Raw genomic sequence first — 17,195 nt, forward strand, 5'->3', positions numbered from 1 at the left:
AGCTTTCCATCCTCTCGATCCGTATAGAATGACATCGTCACACACTGTACACAGAGCTTTACCGGCGACATCGAGCTTTTTCACGAAATCCGACACAAGCACAATGGTTCCTCTTTACTGTTTCCTACTGGGGACACCGTCAGCTCTCTATCCAACCAGTCCCATCGAAACGTGTTTTTCAGATCCGCATCTATCTGACGCACTTTAGCTCCGTCGCGAGTCTTGATAACATTCGGCATTCGCGAGAAAGGGGTTTAGGAAGGCAAACACGGATTGGTTGTGATTTGCATTTGCCGATAAATGCGACCAATCACAACTAGTAAGTCATCATACACGTCCAATCGCAGGGCTGTTTACAATCGGAAGACGGAAAGAATGATCGGGTGAGCTCGTGAAAACTCGACGATAAGGTACCTGACCCCCCCCTAAAATTTTCTCAACGGATTTAGACGATTCACAAAAATGATCAATTTAAGAAATAAAACTGCGGATTTCCGCATATCCGCGGAAAATTGCCATCCCTGAGTTGGCTACAGAAGACAAATGACGATAGACACGATACAAATATATTTCTCAGCTTTGCGAAAGATATCGTCAAATCGTCTAGCTCTAATCTAGAGACTGACATTTTTGCCCATTCTGCCTTGAAAAACAGCTCCAATTTAGGTAGATGAGGTGAAGAGCGTTTGTGAAAAGTGGTTTTCAAATCTTTCCACAGATTCTCAATTGGATTCAGGTCTGGACTTAGACTTGGCCATTCTAACACCTGGATAGGTTTCGTTTTAAACGATTCCACTGAAGAATTTGCTCTATGTTCCGGATAGTTTCTTGTTGGAAGGTAAGACTCCATCCTAGTCTCATGTCTTTTGCAGACTCCAACACCTTTTCTTCCAAAATGGTTCTATATCATCTTCCCAACAGCTCTATCTTCCCTGCCCCTGCTGAAGGAAAGCAGTCCCAGACCGCGATGCTGCCACCACCACCGTGTGTGACAGTCAGGATAGTGCGCTCATGCATAACATTTTGCATTTCGGTCACATCTGATGAGAGCACCTTTTTCCACGTTTATTCCATCACTCAGGTGGCTTGTGGCAACTTTTTATGGTCGTCTTTGACAAATATCTTTCTTCTTGCCACCTCTTTCAAAAAGGCCAGATTTGTGCAGTGTGCAAATAATTTCACCATCTTAGCTCTGGATCGCTGCTGTGCATCCATAGTTTCATAAGCGTCTTGGTTGGATCTTTGATCAGTGCTCTGATCTCCTTGTTTGAGCTGAAAGTTTAAAGGGACGACTGGGTCTTGGTAGGTTTGCAGTGGTTTGATACGCTCTCCATTTGACTATGTTTGATCAAACAGTGCTCCGTGAGATGTTTAAACCTTGTGAAATGTTTTCATATCCTGATCCTGCTTTAAACTTCCCCACAACTTTATCCCGGACCTGCTTGGTGGGTTACTTGGTCTTCATGATGCTGTTTGCTCCCCAATATTCTAACAGACCTCTGAGACCATCACAGAGCAGATGCATTTATATTGAGACCGGATTACACACAGATGGACTCTATTTATCATCATCAGTCATTCAGGTCAACAATGGATCATTCCGAAATCATCGGTGAGCATCTGGAGTGAGTTGGCTGACCTGACAGGAAAGGGGTCGAACAATATTTCATGCCCCACATTTCAGTTTCTTATTTCAAAAAAAAATAAATAAATAAATAAATAAATAAATACAATTTAAAAAAAAGGTTCATATATTGTATGAATATCCTTCTGCTTCATAACTGTGTCCCAATGCCAATTTTATTTCTTTATGTTTGAAGCCTGAAATGTGACAAAAAGGTAAAAAAGGGTGCTGAAACGTTTTCACAAGCCACTATAAGTGCTGAAGGGTGTTTCATATTGTTTCTTCTAACAACAACAACAATAATGAATGATCATTTGTCCACTGCTCAGTTGTTTAATACATCAAAAAAGTCACACATCTACCTGATCGTAGATATATATTCGGTCTGTGTGTTGACTGGCACAGAACTGCAGGCCCTGGTATGCAGGATCACCACCGTCCTCACAGTCATTCGCTTTCGGCGCTTTAAGTTCTAGACAAAGAAGAATAGAATCATATATTGTTGGTCCTGAGGTACAGTATATGAACAACATTTCGGATGTGATAACAAGAAAGGGTATTCTATGATAAATCTCAGCATTTATTGTGGATAAAGATGAATTACGCGACACCCCGTCACAGTGGAACCAGACAAATCGGCCCCAGTTCTTGGCTCCAATTAAAAACATTTCTGAAGGTCAAAGCTATTTTTAGAACCAAAATTTGAATTAAAAAAAAAGGCCAAATGGGGCTTTGATTTTTTTTTTCCAGCTAGTATATGGATTTTGGTTACCCAAGCTAACCTGAACTCACCCCTTTGAAGCATAATATTTTGGAATCAATAAGTGTTTCAGTTCTGTGTTGAGCATCTTGTCTGGTGCACTTGAGACTGAAGTCCTATTTTCAGTTAAAAAAAACGTTTTGTAGTACTGAAGTCCTATTTTCAGTTAAAAAAAACGTTTTGTTTTTTTTTACCTGGTATTTCTTTCACTTTCATTATTCATCAGTTGTGTAATCCTGTGCAGTCACATGAGGCCCATGAGTTGGACAGAGGGCTCCCAATTTATGTTGAACAACTTCACACAATAAACAGCACAGAAAGGGAGAGCGAGTGTGAGTGATAAAACGAGTGAAAGAGGAGAGAGGAGGGAGAGGGAGGACAGGGAGCAGGTCATTACTGTCAGCAATGTAACTTGCTCATCCTGCCAGCATCGAACAAGAAAAGGTCAGGTGGTGGAAATGAGACTGCCGCTGCTCCACCACGCTTCATTTAGACAATGACCTATAAGACGCTGATAATACTTGCTTTAAATCACTTCATGTGGCCCATTGTCTGCCTTGTGTGTGTGTGTGTGTATGCGTGCGCACTCACGCGCAAATGTGTATCAGTGTCCAATTGGCTTGCACGCGAGCTGATGTCGCTAATGCCTCTTTAATCAGCCAACTTGGTAGCTTCACCTTAAAGACATCATGGGCTAAGCTTAACTAGTAAGTTTAAAAACTGCATTAACGGGACAAAGATGCAAGCTGTACAAGTGATGTTGTTTCGGGTATCATCTACGCTCCTTGACAGATGTTCCATTATCTCTACTTGCATGTTTGTGCTTCCCTCTTAGATGCTGGTGTGTCCTATCATATGTTGTCTCCAGGCCACCTCATCTTGAAAATAAAAGCACCGTGAACGTATTTGGCCTTTCAAAATAAAACTCTCATCTGTCTTTCAACACTGACAATGAAACCTAACCGCTCCACTATGTGCACCTGATATTTGTTGTAAGCAGTTTTTTATTTCTTTTCTCCCCAATTGGCTGTTTGCAGTGGCTGAACACACAAGCTGCATTAAGTGGGCCATTTATTTGATGGGGGCAATTCATCTTACAAAGCCGTCTTATTAGACTGTCACTTGCACAGTATGAACAGTGCCTTCAAATCACACGCTTTGGGATTTATCTGTTATTTTACTGCAAGCGAAAGAAAACAATGGCTAATTGGACTGAGTCATCTCATCTTCTGCAGGACTGAAACAAAAGATGAAATAAAAATGCAACTATATACTTCAAGACGGCAGAACTTCAGTATAGCCGAGTTTGCTGCAGCGTTTGAACTAACATCCGGAAAACATGAATCCGCGGATAAACGGACTCATGCAGATCTGCGGTGCGACAGGCAGCAGAGCGTGCGAGGCAGTGAGGTGGGGGAGGAGTGATTGCTTGTGCGTGCCATGAGAAAAGTAATCTCGGAGCAATCAAGAGGTGGGAGCATCTGACAGCTCTGTGGCTCGCTTCCGAAAACCCTGGGCAGGTAGAGGGAAATCATTAGCCGACGCGCCTGACCCCATAGGTCACCTTTATTGGACAACCTCTGTGTTTCATATTAAACTTGTGCTGCCAGAAACAGACTTGCGGCAGCATGTAACAAACAGACTGAATACATGATAGATGGATGCATACGAGTTGTGATGAGGGAATGTCCAAAGGGATGTTGCATTTTCCTTCTACCATTTCAAACAGGGATGCTTTTTACTCCCCCAGAGGTCTAAGAAGGTGTTCTCCGCTCACCTTCACCGTTTGTTTTCTGGCTCTTGAATTGTGTCTCAAGGCCTTAGCATCAATGGGGCAAAATCCAAAACCATAAGGAAAAACACAAGTAGTGGTGAAACAATCACGCTCGATGGTACCCCGCTGAAAGATATAATCTTTCATATTATTGGACAGCGTCATCAACAACTAGGGAGGGAAAAAATGCAGATGTCAAGGCAAGTAAGTAAAATAAGGGCTGCATTCCTTCTCAAAAATCATGGTGCTCGAACAGATCAAAATAAGGATTTGCATCGGCAACATAAATCAGTCCTGCTTTATGGAGCTGAGACATGGAGAGCAACAAAGAATGCAAGACAGCATGTCAAACCTTTATTCACCACTGATAAAACTGGAGCAGGGCTTTGGACATATCCCTCAAAAATTGGTCTTAAATATCAGCAGACAGGCCTTGAGGTGGAACCCCCAAAGGAGACCAAAGAGGGGGCGTACAAAAACGAACTGGCGAATGGATCTTAAAAACAAAAATAGGAAACACCTAGGCACAGATAAAGAAGGTCTGTAATGAAGTATGTACTCTGCAGGTAGGGGGTGACAGTAGCGGAAGCTGCAGTGAGATTTTGCTCACAAGAAATTATACACAATTGACAACCTGGATAAAATGAGAGCCCTAAGAAAGAGATACTGCCAAAGCAAACATACACACTAATCCCTTAACAAAATTGACACTTTACCTCCCAAGTCTTGATGAATAAACTGAGTGAACCCAGTTCGAAAATCTTCATTCATTGAGAACAAACTAATGCAATTGTGATCAATGAAAACCCCAATTATTAATTCACTTGGGACTGAGATTTGTTATTTAAGTTTTTAATCATGGGCTGCAATTTCCAAATATCAGCAAATGCAGTCCCCACAAGTCAAGCAAGGCCCCCTGCAGAATCTCATCCTAGATGTGGATCAGGGCTTGAGTCAACTATTAAACTGCTGCCTTATCGGGAGCACGCGTGTACCAGCACTGATTTTGATTGGGAGGAATGTCGGTGCCATTTGACTGTGTGCTGGACAGCCCCGGGGCGCCAGTAATGGGCAGCATTTTTCACAGACCCGTTTTGTTCAGCGGATATGTGCTGTTGGACAGGCTGCAGCTGGAGGGATGGATGGCTTGTGGAGCCGAGAATGAGAAGAAAGGAGCGTCAGCGCAGAGCGCAGATGCGTATGTGGAACTGGGAGTCACCGCTTGGAATTGAAGCGGATTTACATGGGACAGGAGATGTGAGCAATCTCTTTTTCATCAATGGACGCTACAGCTTCTTGTTTGCTTTCAAACTTAACTTGTAGCAGACGCGTGCACATGTTCAGCATGACGTCTTTGATCCACTGGTGAAAGGATACTAGAACTGCTTCAAACAACAAAGTGTATGCAGAAAAAGTGGTTAAGATTGCATGACTTTCTGTGTCTTATGTGTTATGTTGTATTATTTTGTCATTTTATGTTAACTGTTCTGTTGATGGCGGCGCAGGCACCCGCAGCAGCTCCTCTCTCTCCTGTGGTTGAGAGGAAAGAAATTTCATCTGTGCTGTTGTATGTTGCACATAGAGCACATTTGACAGTAAAGTTGACTTGAACTTGAACTTGATCTTAAACAGTTTTAAATGCTGTCTGGTGATTGATGCAGCAACACATGATGTGCCAAAGGTGCCCGATCAGATTCAGGTCCAGTGGACTGCTAGGCCGGGTCAATGCCTTTTTTGTCTTTCAAGATCTGACAATGATGCAGGCAGCAGAACATTGTCCACTACACCCATCAAATGTGCTCAGTGTGAACATTCTCTCATTTAAGAAGAAAACAAGGCGCCTGTGGCAAATTCAAATCAGATTGAATGTTGACATGCTGTGAGTACAGGCCCCACTTGTTGACTTCTGGCCTTAATGTCACCCTCACATAGTCTCCTTATGACAGTTTGGTCATAAAGGTATATGAGTGGCCCACTGGAGGCCAATTTGTAGGTTGCTGCAAGTGCTCCCCTTCTTCGTCTTTCAGAAAGGAGCAGGTGGCAATCTTGCTTTGCAGGGCTGGAGACTTCGCGACCAAATTGGTCACGTTTGCGAGCTGTTTTGCGGTGTGTGCGAATAAGAATTTCATTTGGTTGCATTGGTACGAGTGCATACATGTTTTAATGCTCCCATCAACACAGGCACGGTATGAGACATTAGGGTTAAAATTCACCTTCGTTGTCAGTCTTCTTTGGTGTCCACATTACTCTTTTGACTTGCACACGGTGCGTTGATATGGACATTGTTTCTTTCATGAAACAGTTGCAGTCAATGATATGCATTCAATGCATCCGCATTGGTTCACGTGTCCCCATCAATCAACACGCTGCACATATGGACATTTATAAACCAAATGAAAACAACAGAAACCGCTGAGAAAGTTGGTAGCACCAGTGTTACCAGATAAAAAGGTTGCCGTAGAGCACTACTGCTAGTTGCGTCCCTACCAAGGGTTCCTGCCAGCTATCTTGGTGTATCACCCTGTCTCCTGGTAATTCGGCCATAGTCATGACACTGCTCTGACATTGGAAATAATTTGGCCACAGTGTGTTCAGATCTTTGAGAAGCTTCACTCTAAGAGCAACTTTGGTGGGCTGCAGATGCCGCATGCAGTGAGTGAGGGGACTGGAAATTTCCAAAACTAGCCAAGTATCAGCTGAAATGACGTGAAGAAATCATCTCTGTAAGCAAACCAATTGTGAACAGGAGCTGTATTGCAGGTTTTCTAAGACTGCAATTTGTGGATTGATCGTCAGCATGCTAAAATTACACCTCTTTTTCGAAATTTGAAATACAACTGAGAGAGGATTCAACGCTTTTGCATTTTTGTTTTCAGCGCTGATGCTGCACTCCAGAAAAGTGGGGGAGTCAAGAGTTTTCTGCCCTCAGACCAGGGAAAGCGCACAGGAACGCCACTTAAACAGGGAGGTTGGAGAAAAATATCAACGCCCACTTCAATGAGTTGCTTCAATCTCGACGATGCTGACCCTCATGGAGACACAGATCAAGAATGGTAAAGCATAAATTACTAGATTATACAAATATATGTATCTATCTTTATTTATTTTTACATTAACTCAGGTACTCAAGAAATGGAGGTCAAAATGCGTTTGGGGAACAAAACAAACAATTTATCACAGTCAGTCACCCTGGTTGTTTATATTTGCCTGGAACGCAGAACATTAGCACACTACATAGTATTGCTGCATTCCTATTTTTTAAATTCAGTGGCAGGTTACCCTGTGCGGCCCTGTTATTATATCGCACGACTTATGTAGCTCACAAACTGTAGCTATCATCATTTACTTTCCAAGTGGATGTGTGCTGAACTAGTGTGATTAACTCTCGCACTGGAAGCAATCCAGACTTTTGAATGCAAAGTGCAATTACTGATCACTTCATCTTGTAAACAGGGTAATTACTTCATAATCAGCTACACATAATGCTTTGTGGATAAGGCCCTTTACTGCATGTCACAGTATTAGACAGCACAAAATTGGGAATTTGTTGATTGCCATTCAGTGAGTCATGCTGGGTTATACGGTGTATATCGTAAATACAAACCAAATTGGACAGATACCATAGCATGTTGTGTTTGCAAAATGGGCCAGTGCACAGTGCAACACTTTTAAATAATGAGACCTGAATCTATATTATGACAATAATAATAATAATAATAATAATAGAAAATAAAAAATAGAAAATAAAAGAACAGCTTCAGACACTTGATGGTCATTGACTGCACCTCAAACTTTTCGCAAGGAGCAGATTGTGTGCTTTGATAAGACTTACTCAAGAGATTAGTGAGACGTTATTCAATATCTCTCTTAGCTTCCTGTGAGCAGAACTAGGCAATATCCCAAAGAAGATATGCATAATAATATGAAGAATAACACCCGGCCCCATATGGAAAGAGATATAGTCCCTTATTGGTTTGCAGCGATGAAATTAAAGAGCATTATTTGGGCAGCACTGGCCAATTTTCACAGATATGAAAAGGAGAAGATTGCAGGTGGGATTACCGTGAGTGCGGTCAGGGAAGACGCAGCTGCCACCACCAGTGCCGCCGCCGCCGCCACCTCGCTTTCCCGCTGATTGTTTGCCTTTGAGCTGCTGCTTGTCCCCTCCCTCGGCATCTCCTGCTTTCTGTTTGTCTTTTGCAGGCTCATGCTCCTCCTCACTCTGTTTGCCTTTGCACAATTTGGTGGCGTGGGATTTCTGCCAACAGAGCTCAGGTTCTCGGTCGGAGCTGGACGGGATGTGACACGGCTGCTCCTTCTTGGCTGAGGGAGATAGCTGTGGCCTGGTGGGCTCTGAGGCAGCAGAGGCATAAGGGGAATGATTAAAATCATCTTTTCGGGCTGAGTTGTAGAGTTTAATTACGCATTAATTAAAGAGCTTCGGTCCTTGGACAGAAATCCATCATTCATGGATTACGAAAGTGAGTCTGGACCCAAGTACTGTACAGTATATCTCAATATGCCACATAAATTAAAGTGTGACCAAAGATCAATTTTAACAGATGTGTGAAAGATATGCGTGGGTGAAGTCACAGTTGTTGCCTGAAAATGAGTGTACATTTCCATCCACCCATCCAAATCTAGAGCGTTTGTCCTCATTAGATTCCTGTGTGGGATGTGGCTTCTGCAACCTGACTTTCGCCAAGAGGCAAAGTAGTACCCGGTGGACTGGTCGGCTGCTAACTGAAGGGCACAAACAGAAGTCAGCATAACATCCGAGCAAGGGGTAAACATACCAACTCCACAAAGGAAGGCTGAAGCCACGAGTTGAACGGCAACCCTCAGGACTGTCAAGCAAACGTGCTAAGCACTCGACCTCCGGTGAACTAGAGTGTACTGTTTCCAAAGGAAAACTAATTCAAGTATCCATACAGTGAGAATGTTTATCAGGTCCCCTGTAAACAGGTTTGAACATGCAAGGTTAATTTAAATGCAAATTTGTGAAAGAGTATGACAGAATCGTTGGAGGTCAACGACAACCAGTGTTGTGTTCGTCAACGATGACATCATTATTTCGTTAAGGCCCCCATTTTTCTCCATGACGATAACGTATGTGAGGTTTCATTGACGAGACTGGGCAAAATTATTTGCGTGTGGTCAGTCAGACGTTCAAAATGCATGACAACTCTTCCCATTGTGCATGTAATCTGTCTGTCAAAAAATATCAGAAATGCTGCTGCAACCTATCCTTGTTTGGTCACACGCCCACCGGGGCACACGCACACAGCGGCACAACACAACACAACACAACACAACACAACACGGCGGTCACGGGAAATGTGGCCGCAAACTGGGTGGAAAGAATAGTACGAATCTCAACTTGATATTTTTTCGCAGGTAAATCGCAACTAATCCTGTTAAAATATCATACTGTAACTGTATACATTTACTAACATTTGATGTTACACGCCAGTCGGCTTGTGATTAATTTCATTGTAAGCTTCAAGTTTTCTATGTTAAATCCTGGCGCAAATTGGCTAATTTGAGCCTTAAGTTGTTTTGGTTCAGCTAACGTCATGGATAACGCCAATTCATTAGCTTGTGTGTATAACCAAATATTAAAAGTAGATTAAGGTACATGTAGCAATTATAACATAATTATGTTCTGGAGTATTTTCTGCTATTTAGTTGGATGTTGGGATGAAATGTGTGAAGTATTTCTCTTATAGCACAAAGGTCTCTCATGTTATTCTGAGCAGCAGTGATGGAACCGGGGTGTAAAATCATCCACACTGTCAGCTCTGAAGATGAAATAAACTTCACACCATCACTGCACTAGGGATAGGAGTCCCTCTAGTCTAAATTGTTAAACCTTTGTTACCACTTTATCAGTGTGTAATGCATAATCCTTAGTAGATCAGAAAGTTGTTATTGTTATTGTTTGTATGTCTATTTTTAACCAAAACTGACTAAAACGAGAGTAAAAACCTTTTTGAGTTTTCACAGACGAAAACTAGACTAAAACTTTCACGAATAGGAATGACTAAAATGTTACAAACACTAATCAGCATTTTTGCCCAAAAGAGTAAGAATAAAACTAAATCTAAAATGGCTGCCAAAACAACACTGGCTACAACCGTCTTCAACGGCCCTGCCTATGACATTTTCGAACTCATTTCTGCAAGTTTTCAAGAGAGTGTGAATGATCATTATGGCGCATTGTTCTCCTAATTGCTCTCCTGCAATGCTGTGTGTGCAATCAACATTAACATAACAGTCCCAGTAATTGCTGCATCTGCGCAACACTCTACCCAGGTGATCATAGTAAGGTGTCATTTGAACCTTCTTTGAAATACCAAAGTTGTACTGCAGTGTGATGTGACTCGCCAGAGAGGAAAATACAGTGGTCAGGAATTAAAGACACTAAAAATGTTTGCAAGGATTATGCCATAGCCAGTCAAAGACATACATTCCACATACAACAATTCCAAAAAGCATTGGGACACCGGACTACATACACTGCTCCACATAAATGAGTAGACACCCTTTTATCCTTTTCTCAGTGAAAATAAGCACCATTTTCTGAATTTTGACGATGATGATTTGAATCACCAGCGGTTCAATGCTTTGAATGAATTTTCTAAACCTAAAATTTAAAATGTTACTCTGCTGAACTTCCATTGCTGTGTACTCGTTTTCGCAAGAGTAAATCAATAAAAAATGTAAATGTTTTGGTAAATTTCAGAAAAATGTTTTTTTATATATATATACACACACACACACACACATATACGTGTGTGTGTGTGTGTGTGTGTGTGTGTGTATATATATATATATAGAGAGAGAGAGAGAGAGAGAGAGAGAGAGAGAGAGAGAGAGAGAGAGAGAGAGAGAGAGAGAGAGAGAGAGAGAGAGAGGGGTGTGAGTGTGGATGGTTGTTTGTCTAGTGTGCTCTACGACTGACTGGCAACCAGTTCAGGGCGTACCCCGCCTACTGCCCGAAGAGGGCCGGGTCCTCGTGAGGATAAGCTGATCAGATAAGGAATGGATGGATGGATCGCCTTCTCTTATGTAATTTGTAAAGCTGAGGTGGGAAGTCTAACAAGTTGTGAAATTCAGGGACGCAGAGGTGGGTTAATTAGTGATCTTTTCTCTTTGTGACTTGTTTCTTCAAAAGGCCAGCCCACAAACGACTTGCTCAAATGTCACACAATTCTCTGGGCACCTGGCCTCGCCACTGTCCCCCTTTGCTAACAAGCTGAGCGAGACCGCCAAGAGAGACGGCTCAATTTGTGTTGCTCTGTCCCCACCAAGGAAGATGCTAACAATGAAATCCTGCAGAGCCTAAACATGACTTTCCATATCAAATGTTTTCTTCAGTCTGCAAATGAGGACCCCATTAGTGACTAGTTAGGGTTCAAAGTTGAGTCCTGAATTCATGCTAAAAAACCCACAAAAAAAAAAAAAAAACGTGCATTCAGATGCTGTGTGAAATAAGAAACTGGAAAATCTTTTAGTCTCCCGTCTGCAGGGAGCCAAAACAACTGTGGGCTGAAAAAAAGATGATAACAGTTTCGGAAGACCACATGATACATAATATCAAACATTCAAAGATACAATTGGGGCAGTGTCATTAAATGGTACAAATGAGATAAAAACAGTACAGAGACAACACAAGACCCAGGAGGAAAACTCTTCCTGCAGACTATTCTGGCAGCTGGTGCTGTGAGACAAAATACCTGTGAGAGGACAAAAGATGAGCTCTACTCTGATGTAAAATTCTATCAGTGTAGTATAGCACTGTATCACATTCCTTATATCACATATATCACATTCCTTCCGAATCCTCCTCCAACAGCTTTATTGGTAGTACATCAACTGCAGAACTTGTTCTAACCTACCCGCATGAGACATCACATTCTGGCATCCGAAGTAGTCAGTTATGCATGACAGTTTAATTAAAACCAAAACTCCATTAGCAACAATATCGCAAAACAATGTTCAATTTGTGGTCAATTAATGAAAGCTGCTGTTGTTGCCATCTGGAATCAGGTAGAGTTCTTCAGTCAGCTGTAAAATTGAGCTTTTCTACACTTTACAGGTGGCAGTCAGAGGATAAATAAATAGTTTGAACAAATTGTTACATTAATAGTGTTCCTAATGCAGTGTGTCTCTCTCTCTCTCTCTCTCTCTCTCTCTCTCTCTCTCTCTCTCTCATAACAACACACTGCAATACGGGAGGCATTGTGGCGCTCAGACGTTACTGATGATGAGACAGACCAGAACTTCTCTGAGCTGCGCACAGATGCAGCTCAGTCACTGGCTGACAGATATCGGCAAGAGCGAGATCATCTTTTCCCAACTTTTGCGCCAGACTTTACAGCCCCCTCTTGCTCTCTCGGCTTGGCAGGTGAGAATTATACTGAGAACTTGTCATCAGCAGAGAAAGAGTGAGAGGGAGAACGAGCCACCCAATATTTTTGCAGCTGAGCTATTTCAAAATCTGGCAAGCCTACCTCCAGTCACACATCATGGTCTCCAATGTTACTCAAAAGTGTCAACAGATAAGACAGGGAGAAAAATGATGAAAAGAAATGCTGGTCATTCTTACCTGTTTTTAAACCTGAAGAAGAGCGTGGCCATTCACACATCTCGCAGTAAGGCAGCAAGTTGCTATTCGAGTATGTACACGCCCCGCAGGCCCATGCTTCAGTGGAAGCGTCTGACTCCAATGAGACATTTTGGGCCGAAAAGCAGGTCGGCATGCTCGCCTCCTGCGTCAACCTTCTCCTGCTCCTGGAGTCAGACCTTTGGCTTGGGCTGGAGTGCAACTCCCGGATCCTTTTCTTTTGTGAGGAGAAGTCACAGTCGTCTGTGATGGACGTCTGAGAGTGGGACTCTACTTTCTTCTTTGTCTTAATCTCAGAATTTCTTCCACTGCAAGATGCAGAATTGTTGGTCTCTGGGGAGGTGGAAAAATACTCTGCTTCATCTTGCGATCGTTTCCTCTTCTTTTCCTTGCTGATGTCAGGAGAGAAGAACTTCCGAATATCATGCTGTTTCTCCTTTTCAAACTATTGGGGGGAAAACAGCACCTATGAGTCATTTGGATTATGGCAGTGGACGCGTTTTACAGTTGTGATACATGACCGCTATGTTAAGCTTCCTCCTAGTTGTAAATATACTGTTCAAAAAGGCAACATTTTGGTTTTTGCTCCGCTGAACTTAAAGATCAAAGACGTTTATAAAAACCCCAATTCCAGTGAAGTTGGGACGTTGGATAAAACGTAAACAAAAAGAGACTACCATGATTTGCAAATTCTTTTCAACATATATTTAAATGAATAAAAAACAGAAATGAGGTATTTCATGTTCAAACTGATGAACGTTTTTTTTGGGGGGGGGGGGGAACTTGATGCCTGCAACACATTCCCAAAATTGCTGTGAAAAGGCAAGAAATTAGTTGAGCAATGTTCTTCAAAAACTAAAATTTTTTGACATTCCACAGGTAAACACATTAATTGGAAATTGAATTTTGGCGAATAAGTAAACCTCAATAACACTGCGGTCAGTATCCGGTACGTGTCATGATTGGGTATAAATGGAGCATTCCCGAATGACTCGGGTTCTCACAAACAATGATGGAGCACCACTTTGTCAACTGTGTGAGAAAATAGTTGAAGAGTTTAAGGATAATGTTCCTCAACATACAAATGAGAGGAATTTCGTCATCTGCAGTCCATAATATGCAATGAAACATTCATAGAATCTGGAGAAATCGCTGAACGCAAGCAGCAAGGCTGAAAACTAAAATTGAATAGCCGTGACCTTCCATTCCACAGGCGGCACTGCATTAAAAATCTGCATCCTTGTGGAAAGGATATTACCATGTGGGCTCGGGATCACTTCAGGAAACCATTGTCAGTTAACACAGTTTTCCATCTACAAATGGAAGTTAAAAGTCTACCATGCGAAGCGGAAGCCATTTATCAACAACACCCAGAAACGCCACCAGCGTTTCTGGGCCTGAGCTCATCTGAGATGGACTGACTCAAAGTGGAAAAGTGTGCTGTGATCTGATGAGTCCACATTTCAAATTGTTTTTGTAAATGATGGGCATCATGGGCGAAGAGTCAAAAGACCATCCTGATTGTTCTCAGTATGAAGTTCATAAGCCAGCATCTGTGATGGTATGGGGTTGTGGCATGGGTAAATTCTGTGAACCCATCATTAAGGCTGAAAGATGTTGGAGCAACACATGCTGCCATTCAAGGGCCACCCCTGCTTATTTCAGCAACACAATGCCAAGTCATAGTCTGCGCATGTGACAACAGCATGGCCTCATCGCAAGAATATGAGAAGTAGATTGGCCTGCCGGCAGTCCAGACCTGTCTCCCATTTAAAAGGCGTGCCACAATATTAAGTGCAAAACAGGACAAGGAAGACCCCGGACTGTTGAGCAAATGAAGTTGTACATTAAGCAAGAATGTGAAATAATTTCACCACCAAAGCTCCAACAATTTGTGTAATTCCCAAATGCTTATTGAGTGTTGTTAAAAGGAAAGGTGACATAAACGTGGTAAATGTAAATAGTTAGAATATGTAGCAGGAATCCAATTACAAATGAGTGAATCTTTGCAGTTTGAACATCAGATATCTCGTCTTTGTGCTGTACTCAATTAAATACAGGTTGAAAAGGATTTTCAAATGATTGCCTTCTGTTTGTATTTCATTGGAATTGCCCACAATAAAAGGTCACCCTTAAATGTACAGTTTTATAGGAGGAGGGTAAGAAATCTAGTCAGGATCTGGGGTGACTAACATCTGCATCACACAGTGCAATAAAAAATACAATAATGCATCTGCTTCGCATAGTTGGTCAGGTTTTGAGTGTGGCATGTGAAATGTTGGTCCACTCTTCTTCAATGGCATGGCTAAATCATTGGATAATGACACAAACCGGCACACTCACTAACACTGGCTAAAAACTGCATTAAATGTTGGAGCACATATTTTCTGTTTATGCTGTCTGCCAACGGAGCAAGTATGAAATACAGCATAAAACATGGTAAGGCAACCTGTGGCCCATCGCTATCTTGAAGCCATCGCTATGGTTGTTGCGGCTCTACTGAAACCAGACACGAATTTCATTTCAGAGCGCAGAGCTAGTAGTGATGGCACTCCCATCGCGACTCTCTGTCACTCAACCAAGGAGGCAGTGATAGGGAGAAAACCCTCACACTCGATAAAGAGCGTTGCAACAACACTCTTGAACTGAACGAATCTCGGTTTGGCATAGGTGTGAAAAGTTGGTAATATGTAATTTAATTGATTGGTAACTTCATGCCGAACTGAAAAAAAGAGTTGTTTTTTTTTAACCGGTTTGCATTCACCCACAAGGCACAGTGAAGTTGGGGGAATCGTTTCCAAGACAACTAATGCATTTTTAATAAATTTTCATGTGTTTTCCAGAACTGGAAAATTGGTCTAAGATTTTCCAGGTTTTCCAGGATGCGTGGGAACCCAGACAGCATATAGAGGGGGGAGAAACTGGCCACCTCGGCCTATCATCTCTTGGCCTATCATAGCCCAGCTAAGTCAATTTGGTTCTGTCATTAAACCTATAGACTCTTTTGTAACCTCGAAAGTGTTGATAAGAGAGGAAAGGCCACATCACTAGTTTGGCAATATTCTGGATATTTTATTTCTTAAGTGGTAGAAATGTGTTATGATATTTTTTTTCATATGCTGGTTTATCTATATATTACAAAGACTCGACTTGGCAACAGGTCTGGTTCATGTCGTAGATGTTTACAAAATACTTTGATTTGAGCTCCACATTGGCAAGTGTTTACTTGACATGTTCAATACCGTACTTTCCACACTATAAGGCACACTGAAAAGTCTTCCATTTTCTTAAAAGCTCACGGCGCGCCTTAAAATCCAGTGCGCCTTGTGTATGGTCATTACGGTAATACGTCGACCCCAAGATGGCTCCTTGTTGGAGACATGCTTACAATGTTATAACTTGCTGTTGGTTCAGTGAACTGTGTCGCTGCTTTATAAAATACATTTTTGTTGCAGCTCCGAAAAAAGGAGAGCTGTGGTGTTGTTTTTTTAAAACACACACTTTATTAATGGTTTTCACAGTCTCAACAAATACAGGAACGTCTTTGTCCATCTCCGTGCCTTCTCTTCTTCCGTTCGACTCGAGAGGCGTTCACGACCGCCTCGGAAAAACGTAAATGAATGATTCCTTTTATGAAACTACGAAAATTGAAAATAATGCATCAAAACAGAAAATCAAGCGAGGAAATCACAAAATAAATTCTATAGCCCCACTACAGAATTTATTTTGTGATTTCCTCGCTTGTGAATACAGTATATAACAAAGGAATAAACAACAAACACTTCTGAGACAGTCCAGTCTTCTCCAATTTACTGACATCCGATTGTTCTGTTGCATCTACGCTCAAGAAAATGCCAAAATAAATTCTGTCAGGGGGCTATAGAATTTATTTTGTGATTTTCTGTTTTGATGCATTACTGTACTGTATTTTCAATTTTCGTAGTTTCATTGAGGTAATCATTAATGTATGTTTTTTTGGAGGCTCTCGAGTCTAATGGAAGAAGAGAGGGCACGGAGACGGACAAAGACGTACCTGTAGCTCCATCTAGTGCACATATGTCAAAGTGCCGGCATGCGGGCCAAATCCGGCCCGTGAGAATGTTTTCAGTGGCCCCCGGGATGATATTGATTTATTATTAGAACCGGCCCGCAGACCGCAGCAAGCCGAGAGCCCGCAGATCTTTTACACGCACCAATACTACATTTCCCACAATGCAACGGTGACGCGCCAAGCAGTCGGCCGCTTTATTTAAATATTTATTAGTCTAGCAGTCGTTCCCATAACAGTGACATTAGCTTTCAGATACCCATCAAAAATGGCAAAACGGAAGGTGGACACTGAGAACCGGGGGTTTCAAACAAGGTGGGAGTCGAAGTACATGTTCATGGACGTAGCTGGAAAACCTGT

General features: G+C 42.1%; 1 protein-coding gene across 8 annotated transcripts in view; it reads right to left on the bottom strand.

Annotated features, from left to right (window-relative positions):
- The window catches only part of zranb3 (zinc finger, RAN-binding domain containing 3), a 98,022-nt gene that overhangs the window by 38,477 nt on the left and 42,350 nt on the right, over positions 1-17,195 (bottom strand). For 7 of the 8 annotated variants that reach the window (XM_019868446.1, XM_019868445.1, XM_019868449.1 and 4 more), the window contains exons 13-15: positions 12,770-13,232; positions 8,221-8,511; positions 1,987-2,096 (exon numbers count right to left, since the gene is read on the bottom strand). In XM_019868446.1, the coding sequence (XP_019724005.1) occupies positions 1,987-2,096; positions 8,221-8,511; positions 12,770-13,232 (864 nt within the window). The remainder of the gene's footprint in view (positions 1-1,986; positions 2,097-8,220; positions 8,512-12,769; positions 13,233-17,195) is intronic. The other variant, XM_019868450.1, reaches the window with a different exon arrangement.

This window comes from Hippocampus comes, unplaced genomic scaffold (genome assembly GCF_001891065.2).
Source record: "Hippocampus comes isolate QL1 unplaced genomic scaffold, H_comes_QL1_v1.1 scaffold41, whole genome shotgun sequence".
Lineage (NCBI taxonomy): Eukaryota > Metazoa > Chordata > Actinopteri > Syngnathiformes > Syngnathidae > Hippocampus > Hippocampus comes.